This window comes from Peromyscus eremicus, chromosome 5 (assembly GCF_949786415.1).
Source record: "Peromyscus eremicus chromosome 5, PerEre_H2_v1, whole genome shotgun sequence".
Taxonomy (NCBI): domain Eukaryota; kingdom Metazoa; phylum Chordata; class Mammalia; order Rodentia; family Cricetidae; genus Peromyscus; species Peromyscus eremicus.
The window spans coordinates 102848652-102865048 of NC_081420.1; the positions used below are offsets into that span (position 1 = coordinate 102848652).

At 39.6% G+C, this 16397-nt stretch overlaps 1 protein-coding gene across 2 annotated transcripts in view; it reads right to left on the bottom strand.

Moving 5' to 3' along the window:
• The window catches only part of Lrrc36 (leucine rich repeat containing 36), a 64759-nt gene that overhangs the window by 10356 nt on the left and 38006 nt on the right, over positions 1 to 16397 (bottom strand). The window contains exons 6-9 of one of the 2 annotated variants that reach the window (XM_059264155.1): positions 11906 to 12033; positions 9931 to 9979; positions 6001 to 6441; positions 1662 to 1948 (exon numbers count right to left, since the gene is read on the bottom strand). In XM_059264155.1, the coding sequence (XP_059120138.1) occupies positions 1662 to 1948; positions 6001 to 6441; positions 9931 to 9979; positions 11906 to 12033 (905 nt within the window). Of the gene's footprint in view, positions 1 to 1661; positions 1949 to 6000; positions 6448 to 9930; positions 9980 to 11905; positions 12034 to 16397 lie in introns of both variants that reach the window. The other variant, XM_059264154.1, reaches the window with a different exon arrangement.

Consider the following 16397-nt stretch of genomic DNA (forward strand, 5'->3'; position numbering starts at 1 on the left):
GCTACTTTATGGAAATTTATTAAAAATAAAATTTACTGTTACTGGTTTTCTTTAATTTTTTTTTTTTCTTTTCTTTGTTGGTTGAGGCAGAGTCTCATGGGGCCCAGGCTGGCCTTGAACTCTACCTCTTACTCCCAAGTGCTGGTGGTAGACTCCACCATGCCCAGTTTAATTTTAGAAATTTGAGAATTACAGAGTTCAGAAATCAAACAGCATATACATAATTTATAGCCAAGGACCTACCTAGTATGTGTGAGGCCCTGGGTTTTACATCATGCTAAGTGCAAAACAGTCTATCTGCCTTTCTGCTTATAGTAAGTCAGCACTTTGAAAGCTCTCCATAGTAAAAAAAAAAAATATCTAACAGGAAAAAATTGTAATATTAAAGATAGATCAAAAATGTTGAGATTTTGACAATATGACATGAAATAGAAGTGAAAATTTTTTCCCAGACTGTTAATAAAGCATCCTAATATCTTACGTATTCCTGGGACTTTACCCTAGATATATCATCACAGTTAGTGTTTTTGTCTGATACAATGGGCATTTGTGGCTGAGAATGTAAAACAAGCCAGAAACTAAAGAAAATATTACAAGACTGCCCCCTTTAGTGAACAAAAACTATGACTGTCTCCAGAGGCTCTCCTGTCTCCTTCCTTCACTTGTGGTGTCTGAGAGTGTGCCTAGGGCCTCATACGTACTAGGCAAACTATCCCCAGCTCTTACCTCCAGAGTTCTAAAAACAGAGTAAGAAAGATTCAAAGAGTCAAGAAACAGACAATTTCTGTGAAATCATCCTAATGTGTAAAAAGACTCCCAACAACTAAAATCTTAAAATATCTAGAAATAGTTTTTGATCAAATACTCTGCTTCAGTACAAGGCAATAAATATCGGACACGATTTACAGGACAAGGGATCACGGACTCTCAGGACTGTGGTTCCTCAAACTAAACTGAAGGCTCCCTGGTGGCAATAAGACCAGCAGAAAAATTAACATTCAGAAAAGACAGTTCTTGATTCTCTTAGCCATTTTCAGCTAAAAATCCCTTGGGAAATCTAATTCATTTGCTTTTGGATACTTTGGGAAAAAATTAGAATCATTTGAGTTTCTGTACAGAAAAGCAAATTAATGATTTTAGCTGGGCATTGGTGATGTACATCTTTAATCCCAGCACTAAGGAGGCTGAGGCAGGCAGATTTCAACTTCAAGGTCATTCTGATCTATAAAGTGAGTTCCAGAACAGCCAGGGCTACGTAGTGAGACCCTGTTTTTTTTTTTTTTTTTTTTTTTTAAAAAAGGAAGAATTTATAAAAACTATTTCAAGTAAGTTAGTTACTTGTGACAATGTCTCTACTCTGTCCTGTTAGCAAACTCTTGCAGGACATTAATTATTAAAGTGTTTTCCTACCATGTACCATGTTTATGCTCTTAAAGTAAATAGTTCCTTTGTGATAGAAAGTTGAAAAAATAGAAAGGTGGGATAACTTTTCCTAAGGGCAAAAGAGTCACAGGCCATATAGCCTGGTAATATTGGCCACAGGTCTTTGAAAATCCCCTAGAACTTCTAGCAATATTGGTGGAACCACCCCAAACCCCAAGAGCAGCACATTCTGTTCTTGAGCCTTTGTGTCTCTTGTACACACACAAACAAGTCAATACTTGCGCCTCGCTGCCTGTAGCTTCTTGGAAACCACACTTCAGATTCAGGTTGGCAAGAACATTGTCCTTCCACTTGACTCCTCCGCTTAATGACCTCTTAGTTGGAATCTCTCTGTTTTCTGGAGTCCCAGGAGGCAACAGCAGTGTCTGCAGAGAGTTTCCTAGGACCCGGTTGCTTGGGAAAGAACCAGGTGCTGGTGCACAGTCACTGAGACTGCTGGATAACTGTTGCTCTACACTGGTCAGCAGGGCAGGCTCGCTGTTGAAATGGGTTGTGGCATATAGATCTGTGGAGGAAACAGCCTGGGAAATGAGCCTGTCTTTCAACTCTCTCAAACCTTACATCTGTTGGTATTTAGGTTTAGAATAACTACTCTTTAACATACTCTGTTAACTCCTTTTTTTTGTCTTCCTCTATCTGATCAAACCTCAACTCTTATTGAGAGCCGCTGGTGGTAAAAGTCCATGACAGTATACAGCAGTGACAGCTAGAGTTCAGAAGGTCAAACTATCAGAAGTAAGGGTTCTATTAGAGGAAACCGTCACGCAAGGCGTTATGGGATTACTGCCTTTTGAACGAACTGGCTGTTTCTTGTTGTAAACTTCTTGTGCAATAACAGCTATGATTCTCCCCATTTACCGTGCATTTTCATGTTTACATGTAATCTCATGATTGCATCTCAATCTTGGGCACAACTTTCCCTATACATCTGGGGTAATTGGATAACTGTCCCTAGCTGTGTTTATTTTTCATTAACATATATCTGGCCAAGGCCATTCTCCAGACAAAAGTATTTCAGCAAAGATACCTTTTTCCACGGACAAAACTGTACATAGATAAACATTAGCTCATCTCACCCACAGACAAAAGAATCATAACAATTATATCCTCAACTCCTTACCTTCACCCCAGGTTATTTATACAAGACCCTAATTTAAGAGATTTACTGCTCACATTCCTGGGATGATGTTTTAGCCACTTGCTAGTTACTGAGTTAAGGCAGTTACTTCCCACTGATCCAAGGAGATTGCCATCAAGGCCAGACAGGGGATAGGTGCCAAGCTTCTTTCTTGTGCAAATTAAGTTTTAATTCCTCCTCAGTCAGGTGCTATTCCTAGATTCCCTAATTGATCTTAGCCTTTAGTTGACCCTGCCAGAGAACTCCCCTTTAGTCACACCCCTTTTAGGTTGTTAATCTAGCTGACAATTATTGAGTTATGTGTGGATCCTTATCACCTCTCTCTGTGACCCTGAAAACTTTAAATCTCGCAATACATTGTAAAAGAATGACTGTGTATACATATACTGGTTTTCCCCACAGCACTTGTAGAATTTTACTTAGAACAATAAAGGAATGGACTAAATAACTCAGTGTTCTTAGATTCATTGAATATCCCTCAGATTAGTATCCTTAGCCGCTTGTAGCATCTGTTCCGGACCCTGATAGAAATCTCCTCAAGGCAGGCACTTGGGGGGAATTCCGTAAATTCTGATTAAATGCAAATGTCTACATGCAGGAGCCTATACCAGAGCAGTGGTTAGAGAACAACACACATCTGTTCTGACCTTTCTCACTTTAATTCATGACTCCTAGACTATTTGGATCCTTATTACTGCCCAGCTGTCCTTACATATTACTCTAGTCAATTCATTTTATTTCCCCGAGAGAATTACTTCACATCTCTTTTCTCTTCAAACTTTATCATCTCCTCCCTCCTTTATCTCACCAAGAAAACAGAAAATCAAAGAAAATGTCCATCCCATCTCACCATTGAATTTATCAACCGACCTATCATTTATCAGCTATCGGAATAAATCCCCTGCCTCCTTCCTGTAACTGTTGGTGCTTCACTTAAGGCCAGCTTCTTTACCAGTTGACCAAATTTCATCTCTTGTGGACTAGACAAGGAGTTTTTCCTTGTAGATGTTCTGTTTCCTAATACATCACTAATTCTCCCTCTACTGATGATTTTTATCAGTCTTATAGGATTCCATCCCCTCTTCCATTTCTCTGCTCCTTCTTGTTGCAAAACTCCTTGAGGGATTGTATCTACTTAGTACTCTATTGCTTCATTTCCAAGGTGTTGTTTTTTTTAAACTCACCTCAATGGAGCTTTTATTTTAATGTATGCCCTGAAGCCATTCACTAATTCCTTTGTATTTCCAAATAACTGCCAGTCCCAGCTCTCCCCTCCGCCTCCGACACAGAACTATCACTGCCTCCTTCTTAACATGTGTTCTTCACTAGGACTCCAGTGTAACAATCGGCTTTCCCTTCATGGTACTTTGTCTTCATCTGTTCAACTTTAAATTTTCACAAGACTCAGGTCTGACCCTTAGATCTCTTTCCTATCTATGTTTACTTTCTAGATGAGATTCTCATCCACTCACAGTTGTAATGCCATCTGTACCCATATAATTCTCAAATTTATATTTCCAACTACATTTCCTCCTGAAATCCACACTATTATGTCAATTATTAGGATGCCATCTCTGGGAAGTTCTAATAGCATCTAAAACTTAAGATATAAAACCAGACTCAATATTCATCTTAAAACTCATTTCTCCTATTCTATTCTTCTTTATCTCAGTAAATGATAACTCCATTCTCCCAGTAGGCTAGGCCTGAAACCCCGGAGACACTGACTCTCTTTCTCTTACACTTTATTCCCAGTCCATAAACAAATCCAAGGGTAATTTTCCTAAAATATAGTCAGAATCTGTCATTTACTCACTACCTCTACTGTTCTCTCTAGTTGAAGCTACCAATTTTTATCTGGATTTTAACCTCTTAAATGGCTTTTCCTATTCCCATCCTTGCCCCATTTCATTCTCAATTCAGTATCCAGAGTAATTCTTGTTCTTTCTGTCTCTTTCTCTCATCCAGATCTCATACATGTGTAGGTACATGTTTACATGTGAACATATATGTGTGGAGGCCAAAGGATGATGCTGAGTGAGATGGGGTTTCTCACTGAAGCTAGTGCTCACCAAACTGGTAGCACAGCTGGTCAGAAAGCCCTACAGCTCCTGCTGCCTCTGCCTTTCCAGCACTGGGATGGATACCGGTGCACATCACCACACCCAGCTTCTTCACAGGGGATCCAAACTCAGATCCCAAGTTTGTGCAGCAAGTGCTCTACTAACCTAACCAGATCCTCAACCCCTCAGAGTAATTCTTTTTTCTTTTTCTTTTTCTTTTTTGTTTTCAAGTCAGGGTTTCTCTATGTAGCCCTGGCTGTCCTGGATCTCACTCTGTAGACCAGGCTGGTTCCAACTCACAGAGATCCTCCTGCCTCTGCCTCCCAAGTGCTGGGATTAAAGGTGTGCGCCACCATCGCCCGGCTCAGAGTAATTCTTAAGTGAGAATCCTTTGCTACTACAAATCTTCCAACTACATATCTCACCCAGAGTAAATGTTTGGCCATCACTCTGACCTCATCTATACACTTCATTCTCTTACTCTGCTATAGCCATCCTAGGTTCCTTGTTCTTTAAATATGGCCTTAGGAACGCTGCACTTTCTACTTCCACCATTTAGAAAGTTCTCCTCCAAGTTATCTGTATACCTTATACTTTCATTTTATTCAAGCCTCATGTTTATGATGCTTCATCATAGAAGTTTGTCCTGACCATTCACTATGAAACATCATTTCTTCCTTATTACTTTTTATATACTTGTTATTTTCCATCATAGCACTTATAAACTGACATATTTATGGTAACTTATTATCTATCTTACCTTGTTCGAATAAAAGTAGAGACAAGATTTATGATCAAGTACACATGGAATTGGATTTTGTTCTCAGAAGTAGAATAGTGTCTTGCATATGGTAGGTATCCAGTGAGTTTTATTGAATAAATTAATAGCTGAAGACCAGTCTCTATAACTTATCCTGAAACTATCTTCTTCTGAGAGTAAATTTTTCTATTCCCATACTTGCACCATTCCATTCTCAACTCAGCACCAGGGTAGTTCCTGTTCTTTTGTCGTCCCCCACCATACATGTGCATGCATGTGCATGTTCACATGTGAGCATATATATGTGGAGGCCAGAGTTTGATGATGGTGACCAGAGAGAACCAGATGCAGCTGGGAATAGGTCTTGAGATGTCACTTAACTAAAATAACATGTAGATGTGAGACTCACATATTTCTATATTTTTTTCTCTAAATTATCCATCATATTGCACTCATACCCTCTAGATTTCTGGAAGTTCCATGAACCACTAATGACCCTAATATACAATTTAAGAAACACAAATTCAATTCAATAAATGATAATTCCAAAATTCATGAGTTTAAAAAAGACTTGCAAACTGACAGGTAGCTATTACCTGAGCTAAGCTTCAAAAGCCTTCCTGTGCTGGAGTCGGGGTTTGACAGAGAAGTTAGTAGGTCTCCACAGGAATGAGATGAGGTGGCTTTTATGTCATTTGAAGGCTTTATGCTATATTCTCGGTAGTTCTTGATTTTTTGAGGCTTTTTGACGAGACTTCCATGCAGGGAAAGAGTTTGAGAATAATGATTATCATAATAGTCCAGACCAACATCTGAAGGTAATTGATAGGGAAGGATCTGGCTAGAATCACCCACATCCAGGCGTTTACCCAGTGAGACATCATTGGTACATGAATATGTGTCAGGTTTTGGTATCAAGTCTTTTTCTGGAGAAGAACCTGAAGTCTTGGTGTCTAAAAAAGATACTCGGTATCCATCTCTATTCATCTTCTCTGGAGATCGGACTGTGGACCGATGAGGCAAGTAATGTCTGAATTCTAATCCTCACCAAAGAAAACAAAACAAAACATGATGAGAATTCATCTTGGCCCAGCTGGGTACCTCTGTTCACTAGGAAAGGGTGTTAGAAAGAGGTGGTTTCTAATTCCAATAAATGCTAGCAAAATGAGGAGAGGACTTCCACAGGGACAAAGACAACAAGACGTGGGACATTTTGTAAACAATAACGAATCTGTATCATTCTGGAGACAAACTTCATAATAATAGAGTAACCTAAAAATGTCCTCTAGAAATGGTAGTTTCAGAGCTTTCTATGTAGTGTTTTTTGCTTTCTTTTGTCCTTTGAGACAAGGTCTGACTATGTAGTCCAGACTGTCCTGGAATTCACAACCCTCTTGTATCCTCCATTTCCTAAGTGCTGAGAATACAGATGTGTGCTACCATGGCTTCTAGACAGTAATTTCATATAAAAAGTTGGCGTGCCTCCACATGACAATAATTGTAGCTTTATGCATTCAAGTTTATAGACAATAGTTGGTCTATGATTTTATAGACTCCTTGCCTTCTCTTAAACTACACCCAGAGGTTCCAGTTCACTCACTGGGAACTGATACCTAAGCTAGTTAAATAGTAGGGAATGCAAAATGTATGAAAATCCCTGACCTAGGTGCTATCCCAATTCTACAGAATTTCTCTCAGACAGTTATATTTGCTATTCAATAAGTATCATAGTTTAGCAAGTAGAACAGTAGACAAAGGAGCAGGCTCTGTGCTCCTTGGTACATTCAGAATTTCTGATGCTCCAAGGGCAACCTTAGGAATAGGTACACATTCTGAATTGGTCACATTAACTATTCTAACCCTGATGTTCCCAAGGACCTACAGACCAGCAATGTTTTACCCATTGTCAACTTATATCATGGTAAAGGCCATAAAACAGTATCTTTATTTAGGTAACAAAAAGAAAAGAAAACAAAACAAAAAGGCAGAAAGAATTGGTTTTATGCCGAGCGGTGGTGGTGCACGCCTTTAATCCCAGCACTTGGGAGGCAGAGCCAGGCAGATCTCTGTGAGTTCGAGGCCAGCCTGGACTACAGAGTGAGTTCCAGGAAAGGCGCAAAACTACACAGAGAAACCCTGTCTCGAACCCCGCCCCCCCAAAAGAATTGATTTTCTAATTAATGAGAAACTAGATACTTCAGATTATCTTCCTGGGATGGTATAAATCCAACAAAGAGCTAAGAAGACAGTGAGGAATTTCTAGGCCCAACTTAGGAATCAAACAAAACAAAAACAAAAATAAAAACAAAACTTTAAAGGTATATTATTACAGAAAATCACCTTTTTTTTTTTTTTTTTGGTTTTTTGAGACAGGGTTTCTCTGTGTAGCTTTGCGCCTTCCCTGGAACTCACTTGGTAGCCCAGGCTGGCCTCGAACTCACAGAGATCCGCCGGCCTCTGCCTCCCGAGTGCTGGGATTAAAGGCGTGCGCCACCACCGCCCGGCACAGAAAATCACTTTTACTCAAAGTCATTTTAGGGTGAAAAGGGACAAAAGTATAGGTTCTGCCCAAGGTAAGAGACATGGCAACTGCATCCCCATAGCTCACACACACTGTAAGAAGAAAATGTGGGCAGGATACAGTGTTGAGGGTAAAATAAGCCATTTCTGATAATGACTTGTGCTGTGATTAAAGCAGTCCCAGACTGACAGTATGATAGTATTCGAAGTACTTGGCAGAAGCAAATGGAAATTTGTTCTGGAAAAGACAACACATATATGACTAATAATTATTTGTTCAAATAATTATTCAAATATAAGAGTGAGCAAACACCAAAAAATAAACAAACAAAAATCAAAATATTAACATGAATGAAAACCAGTAGAAAAAACATATAGACCTACAAAGATCTTAGATATTATAAATAATATCTACCATATAGCTATAAAGCACCTACGTTTATTCTGTTAAGGAAATATAAAGCATATATTTTTTCTTAGAAAAAGAGACCTATACCAAATCAAACATATGGAACTGAGAAAAAAAATTGGAATTAAGAGTTCAGCACACAGAGCTGGGTGGTGGTGGCACAGTCTTTCATCCCAGCACTTGGGAGGCAGAGGCAGGTGGATCTCTGTGAGTTGGAACCAGCCTGGTCTACAGAGTGAGTTCTAGGTAGCCAAGGCTGTTACAGAGTAAAACCCTGTCTAAAAACAAACAAACAAACAAACAACAACAACAAAAAGAATTCAGCACACAAACTTAATCGTGGTTCAGTCATAACTAAAGAGAGTATTAGTAAAATGAAATGTGGACCAGAAGGATTATCCAGAAAGTTTATCAAACAAATAAACAAAAAGATGAAAAATATAAAAGAATAAGAGACCAAAAGAAAAAAAAAAAAGCTGGGCATAGTAGCAAACACCTTTAATCTTAGCACTTGGGAGGCAGAGCCAGGCAGATCTCTGTGAGTTCGAGGCCAGCCTGGGCTACAGAGTGAGACCCAGGACAGCTCCAAAACTATACAGAGAAACCCTGTCTCGAAAGACTTAAAAAAAAAAAAAAAAAAGAGTTCCAGAAGAATAAGAACAGCATAATAAACACCAAACAGGGCAAATAACAATAAATATGGACATCACAAAGAAACTACATAAAACCAAAGACATCAGAAAGTCCTAGAAAACAGCCACAGGGAAGAAAAAGTAATAGATCCCCAGCTACAAGAATGATACAGTGGAATAACTGCACTCTTCTGAAAGATGTATCTGCCAATTTAGAGCCTTACACTCATTAAAAAATCCCCTTCAGGAACAATGGTGAACTGGAATCATTAACAAACAACAAAAGAGAGAGTTCATCACCAGCAGGCCCACACTGAAGGATGTATTATGATCTGGAGGAAATGATCTCACAAGGGATAGGATACCTGGGCTAAAGAAAGAAATGAAAACAAAGATAAATTTAAATGAAAATTGTATAAAAATATCTTGTGGGGTTAAAAAAGTATGAGGAATAAAAATCCACAGGAACTCTACTTGGGAATGTAGCTCAGGGGTGGAGGATTACACCAGCAAGTCTTAGGTTCAGTTCATGAAAGCAGGAAGTAAGGTCTGTAGGAATATCTTCTGGGAGTGGGGGACTGAAAGAATAAAGGTCTTTCAAGGTTTTTAAATTACCTAAGAGAAAACTTAAAAGAAGGAAAAATTAAGATACTGACAATTTTTAAATTGTGTAAGTAAAAAACATATTGTCATTTGGGGAATAATACTAAAAATACTTAAACAGTATAACTTAAAATCTGGTAGAGAGAAAGAGGAGGGAAATGGGAGAGAGGAAGAGGGAAAGGGAGAGGAGGACGGGGGAGAGGGAGAGGGGGAAGGGGAGGTGGAGAGGGAGAGGGAGAAGGCGAGGTGGAGAGGGAGAGCAGAAGGTTCAGCGACCAGAACGTGCAGCGCTGCAGCATGGGCATCTCGCAAATCTCAGCCCATCCAGATTTCCTCTGAATACCCAGTGACCAAATATTTACCATCTTCCTTGTGGGTGTCACTTGTCTCCCTTCTTGTTGCTTCCTGCATCTAAAACAAAGTTTGAAAATTTAGGAAGAAAGGCATTTGTGTATGTTCAGATGTAAGCTTACTGGCCTGGGAGTTGAGTACTTTCCTGGTATCAAGGTCATTCATCCCTGGAGGGAGGGAACTAGACCTTCCAGCAGGGGTCCAAGGCTGAGCCCATTTTAAAACAGTTACAACACAAGGAGGTTCCAGAGTTGCTTTAGAGCAGGAAAGGAGAGTTCTTGAAAACACAAACTATCCTTAGAAGGTAAAAGACATACCAAACACTGAACTACTGTATTTTGTCTGCATACAAATTAGATAAGGCCACTTTTTCTTTTCCATGTGGGGGTCAGAGGGGGTGGCGGTGCACATGTGAGTAGCGATCCTCTTAGTCTGCACCTTGTTTTTTGAGGCAGGGCTTCTCATTAAACGTGTAGCTCATCTATTTGATTAGTGTGGCTGGCCAGTGAGCTTCTAGGATCCACCTGCTCACCCACCAGCACTGGGGTTCCAATCACAACCTTATGTGGCTTTTACAATGGGGATCCAAATTCGGGTCCTCATGTTTGTGCATGAGGTCTCCCCAGCCCAGATCATTTTCTCCAATTTTATCTTTTCTATTTAAAGGACTTTTCTATTTATTTCATTAACGAGTTTTTCTTTTTCTCCTGAGACAGGGTCTTGTTGTATATCCCTGGCTGGCCTGGAGCTCCCTGTATAACCAGGATATCCTTAAACTTGCTACAGTCCTGCTCCTGCCTCCTAAGTGCTGGAATTACAGGTATGTGCTCATCATGCCAAGCAACTACTAAAGTTTTAAGAAACTGTAAATTAATCTGAGGCATAACTAGGCAAGAACTGAAGCAAAAAAAAAAAATCCATCTAATATGTATTAAAAAAAATCTTAATATGTTCGTTGTCTTGGCTAGGGATATATCTATCTCAGTGGCATAGTGCTAGTCTAGCATGCCCAAGCCTTGGGTACTACTCCAGCACACACAGGCACCCACATACACAATTTAGGTAGCCAGAAAAAGAATTTGCACTTCTTTATAATAAATTTAAGGTTTATAGTAAGTTATTCAATTCTCTCTCTCTCTCTCTCTCTCTCTCTCTCTCTCTCTCTCTCTCTCCTCGTTTCAGGAATTCTAGAGAGGTTTTTTTTTTAAAACTGAGAAGTGTTATTTAACTGTAAATTGGAATAGACACTGTCTCTGTTTTCTTAAATCAATAGCAAGATTAAAAAAAAGGTAACAGAGATAGTTTCTTAGCACCTAAGTACGATCTCCGAAAACAAAGAAACAAATGCTAACCTGTATTTAAAATTAGAAGGCTATTATAACACACACACATATACACTGAAAAATCCTCACTATCTTTTCACTAAAACAGTCCTGATCGCCCACATCTCCATTAATCCTCCCTCTGGCTGTTTCTATAGTTCTGTTGCTTACAAGATAATCAAAGAAAATGCAAATGCAGAAGCTGTCAGTTCTGTTTGAGGTCATATTTGCTCACACACGATAACTTTAATAAAATGATTGCATGACTTCTACTAACATTTTTTCTCCAAAAACTAGGTTTTTTTTCTAAATTTGGCATCATCTCTAATTTCTCATTGCCTGTCACTCCTGTGCCACATTACCTTTTTCCTTCTGTCTGTTCCACAGAAGAGGCAGCTTTTGGGAAAGCCACTTTGATACATAAGACTTTAATTAGAAGGTAGAGGCAGAGAATGTAAGAGGTCAGAGAATAAGAGTTGGAAGCATTTGGTAAAGAGAAGGACTTTTATAACCAACTCTGAACCTTTAACAGATGCATCCCTGTTTGAGGACCAATACCTAGCATACACTGTGCTAAGAGTACATATATAAATAAACATAACACTGTATCATTAGTATTAGTCATTGGCTAATTAATAGATCAGCAGGAGAGTGAATACATTACCTGTGTCCCCAGTGGAAAAACATCTAATTTCTGAGCTGGTGTGCCATTGCCCTGGGTTGCAGAAGCACTAGTTAGAGAATCCTTTATTTCCCGATTGGGGAAGGGAATAAAAAGTCCTTTGTTTGAGTCTATATTAAAAGAAAAGGAATACAATGAAGTTCTGACAGAGTTCAAAGGCAGCAAGTGTGTCTTGTAGAAAGATACTAGAGGGGAAGTCACAAGACTGGATATTAATTCATGGCATCATCACTTAGAAACCATGTGAACCTGGGCAAACTGCTTCAGCTCTAAATTCTCTCACTTTGCTAGTTTACCAGTGATAATGATATCAGTGATAATGATATCTTTCAGTGTTGAAGGGAGGCAAAAACCAGCTCATGGATATTAAGTGGTCTCATGAATTTTCAAGTGCTCTATAGACATTCAGAAGGCAAATAGTGGTTTGCACACTTCCCATGTGAGTAAATAATGCCATCTGATATTAATTCAGCAATCTCCCTCTATAGCATATGTCCAGAATAGACGCCTGGCTCTCTATATCCAGGGCTCTAATCTGCAGACTGCACTGATTCATCGTTGCAAGCCTGGCTCTTTTTGCCTTGATTTCCTCATTTGTAAGAAGAGAATATCTAATCAGACCTGCTGTATAAAGAATACTAAATGCTTAGGTCTCCCAGTATATGATTAGAGAAATAACTTTAAAAATGAAAAAAAAAAAAGAAAATATAAAACTCCTAATGGTAGGGACTCTGGAAGTTACAATTTGAACTGGCACACAAATGTGTGCTTATCCCAGGACAGGAAAGGCTGAAGCAAGAGGATCCCAAGTATGGTCTTTACAAATTCTAGGGCAGCCTCCCTTCTGGAGGAACTTTTGAAAATAAGTTGGTTGTTGTTGTTGGTTTTTTTTTTTTTTTTTTTTTTTTTTTTTTTTTTTTTTGCATTAGTTTAAGGAAATTCTTTTTAGCAGGATTGTGCAAGAATCAAGATAGTTTCAAAATCTTGGGCCTTCTTCAAGCAATGTGTTCTGAAAGTTTCTGGCAGAAGGAAACTACCAAGAGCCAGTGCAAATGAAAACACAGAATGGCAAGGGCAGCCTCCTAAGCAGCAGCCCCTAAGTTCATTTGGGACTCTGAGAGGCATCCTATTTCTGAGTTGCTTTCTGGGTTTGAAATGTCTGTAAATCCAAGATAACTCTTCTATTGCTGACTTTGGTAAACTACCTTTCTGAAAATAACATGAAGCTCTAACTTCGTGCTCTTGGGTAGCTTTCACTGTGGCAATGTGGACAAACCAAGGTGAAGCAGACTGGTGGTTGCAATCTGATCACTGGAGAAAAGTAAACTGATTTGGGTTCAGACTCCTCTCATCCTCACCCTGCACAAGATGCCTTTTTCTGTGTAGCACTTAACACTGATTTCCAAACTCACAGGTTCTTTTTCTTTTCTTCAACCTAATTGCTGTGGGATGGTCTGTATGTCAAGTGTGTTGCTGATTGGTCAGTAAATAAATCACTGATTGGCCATTGGCTAGGCAGGAAGTATAGGCGGGACAAAGAGAAGAATTCTGGGAAGTGGAAGGCTGAGAGGGAGACACTGCCAGCCGCCACCATGACAAGCCGCATGTGAAGATGCCGGTAAGCCACGAGCCATGTGGCAAGGTATAGATTAATAGAAATGGATTAATTTAAGCTGTAAGAACAGTTAGCAAGAAGCCTGCCACGGCCATACAGTTTGTAACCAATATAAGTCTCTGTGTTTACTTGGTTGGGTCTGAATGGCTGTTGGACTGGCGGGTGACAGAGATTTGTCCTGAGGTGGGCCAGGCAGGAAAACTCTAGCTACACCTAATTTTTGATTTAAGCAAATCCTCCAATGTCTGAGCTCTTTGCCAAGTGCTAGCATACCTCCTGGGCTCCAGGTATAACTGAAGACTAAATGATCCAAAATCAAAATACCTTAACTCTAATCTTTGTCACTCTCAATTGGCCTTTCTCTTTTTAAAGATAGGATGTCATGTAGCCCAGGTTTGCCTCTAACTCATTATGTAGCTGAGAATGACCTTGAACTTCTGACCCTAATGTTTCCACCTCCCAGGTTTTGGGATTGCAGATGTGCACTGTGATACTTGGCTTAGTCTGATCTCCTTTTATGTCCAGCCCTGAATTTCCCGAATAAAGTTCCCTATAAAAGCACAAACATACATAAGCAGTATTTTTAAGCTAAACTTACTATCTTCACTTAGAAGACTCCTCCTGCTTGCATCTCCCCAATCTGGGCATTAGTATTCCTCCTCAACAATCCCTCAAGACAGAAACTTGTTCTTGGATTCTCACACTGAAATCTCAGTCAGTCATCAAATTGTACAGACTCACTCTTCTTGGGGTGAGTGAGAGGAGAGTTTTATTTTAATTGAGATGTAATTACTGTATCACTGCTTTCACCCTTTTACAGAATACCACTCAGTGGTTCTTAGTATATTCACAAAGTTGAGCGACTATCATCATGATCTCATTCCAGAACATTTCATTACCCTATGAAGAAATCCCATAGTTGTCATGGCCAATTCTCCCTTTTCTGCTATCCCCTCAAAACCATCAATTCACTTTCAGTCTGCATAAGCTTATTTTTCTACATATTTCAAATAAATGGACTCATACAAATACGGTCGTCTGCATATGACCTTCATTTAGCGTAATGGTTTCAAAATACAGTTCATTTGGGACTCTGAGAGGCATCCTATTTCTGAGTTGCTTTCTGGGTTTGAAATGTCTGTAAATCCAAGATAACTCTTCTATTGCTGACTTTGGTAAACTACCTTTCTGAAAATAACATGAAGCTCTGTGCACATCTCAGCAATTCCTTCCTTCCGTGGTTGAATACTTTTTTTTGGTTTTTCGAGGCAGGGTTCCTCTGTGTAACAGCCCTGGCTGTCCAATTTCAAATAAAAAAAATTAAAAGCAGAAATAACTTGGGCCGGAGAGATGGTTCAGGGATTAATAGCACTTGCTGCTCTTGTAGAGAACCTGGATTCAGTTTCTAGCATGCAAATGAAGGAAGGCCATAACCATCTGTAACTACAGTTTCAGGGGATCTGATGCCCTCTTTTGGCCACTGTGGGTACTACTGCACACATGTGATACACACACATGCAGGCAAAACAGTCATACATACAAAATTAAAATAAATAGCTGGGCTGTGGCAGTGCACTCCTTTAATCCCAGCACTTGGGAGGCAAACGCAGGTGGATCTCTGTAAGTTCGAGACCAGCCTGGTCTACAGAGCAAGTTCCAGTATAAGACTACACAGAGAAACCCTGTCTTGAAAAACCAATAAATAAATCTTTTTGTTTGTTTGTTTGTTTTCGAGACAGGGTTTCTCTGTGCAGTTTTGGTGCCTGTCCTGGATCTCGGTCTGTAAACCAGGCTGGCTTCAAACTCACAGAGATCCGCCTGGCTCTGCCTCCCGAGTACTGGGATTAAAGGCGTGCACTGCCGCTGCTGCCGCCACCACCACTCAGCAAATAAATAACTCTTTTAAAAAGGAAATTACTTGTCTGCCACTAGTCCCTAAAATAAATGCAACTGAGCCATTTTATTTGATTTACTAATCCCTAATAAAAATTTTTTTTTTTTTTTTTTTTTTTTTTTTTTTTCGAGACAGGGTTTCTCTGTGTAGCTTTGCGCCTTTCCTGGGACTCAGTTGGTAGCCCAGGCTGGCCTCGAACTCACAGAGATCCGCCTGGCTCTGCCTCCCAAGTGCTGGGATTAAAGGCGTGCGCCACCACCGCCCGGCCTCCTAATAAAAATTTAATCTCCACCTTAAAATATGCAATCACATTCACATTAAATGACAATTATTAAAGAAAATTAGTGTTTTCCCACCATAATAGACTGTCATGAATTGTAGCTTCAGCATCCTTGTACTTTGATCTCTTCAATAGCTCTTGAATATTTTATTCATAGACTCAATTCTTTTTAAATTTAATTTCTGTAACAAAACATCACAGGCAAAAAAACCCCTCAGTGTTTGTCTCCAGGTTTTCTTTTCATCCTTGAGGATTTAATCAGGATGTACTTCCTCATCTGTAGTCCCATTATTATTGCTGTATTCAGATGAGTCCTCATTTGACTGAACCTAGCTTCAGTTATCTCTCCAGGGACACAGCTACTCATGCCTCTTTAAAACCAACTGCTATTCATTTTCACATGAGTATAAAAATGAACACAGTTATTAGTAAGGAGGCTCTTAGCAACTTGGTCTTTGTGCCAGTCACAAGCTGAGTCAATGTCCTAATCTGTTATACCTATTCTTTGCTGATCTGTCCTACTTGGGTTTGCTGCCAACACATTCCTCATTTCTCAGATGTGAGTTTGCAGCTTCTTTTTGACAACTTTTTCTTCTCAACTATGCCCACTGAATGACCTACTCAAGCATCTCCCATCTAGAAACTATTTTCCAGGTCCCCTCAGTATTCGAGGGCTACTGCTTCC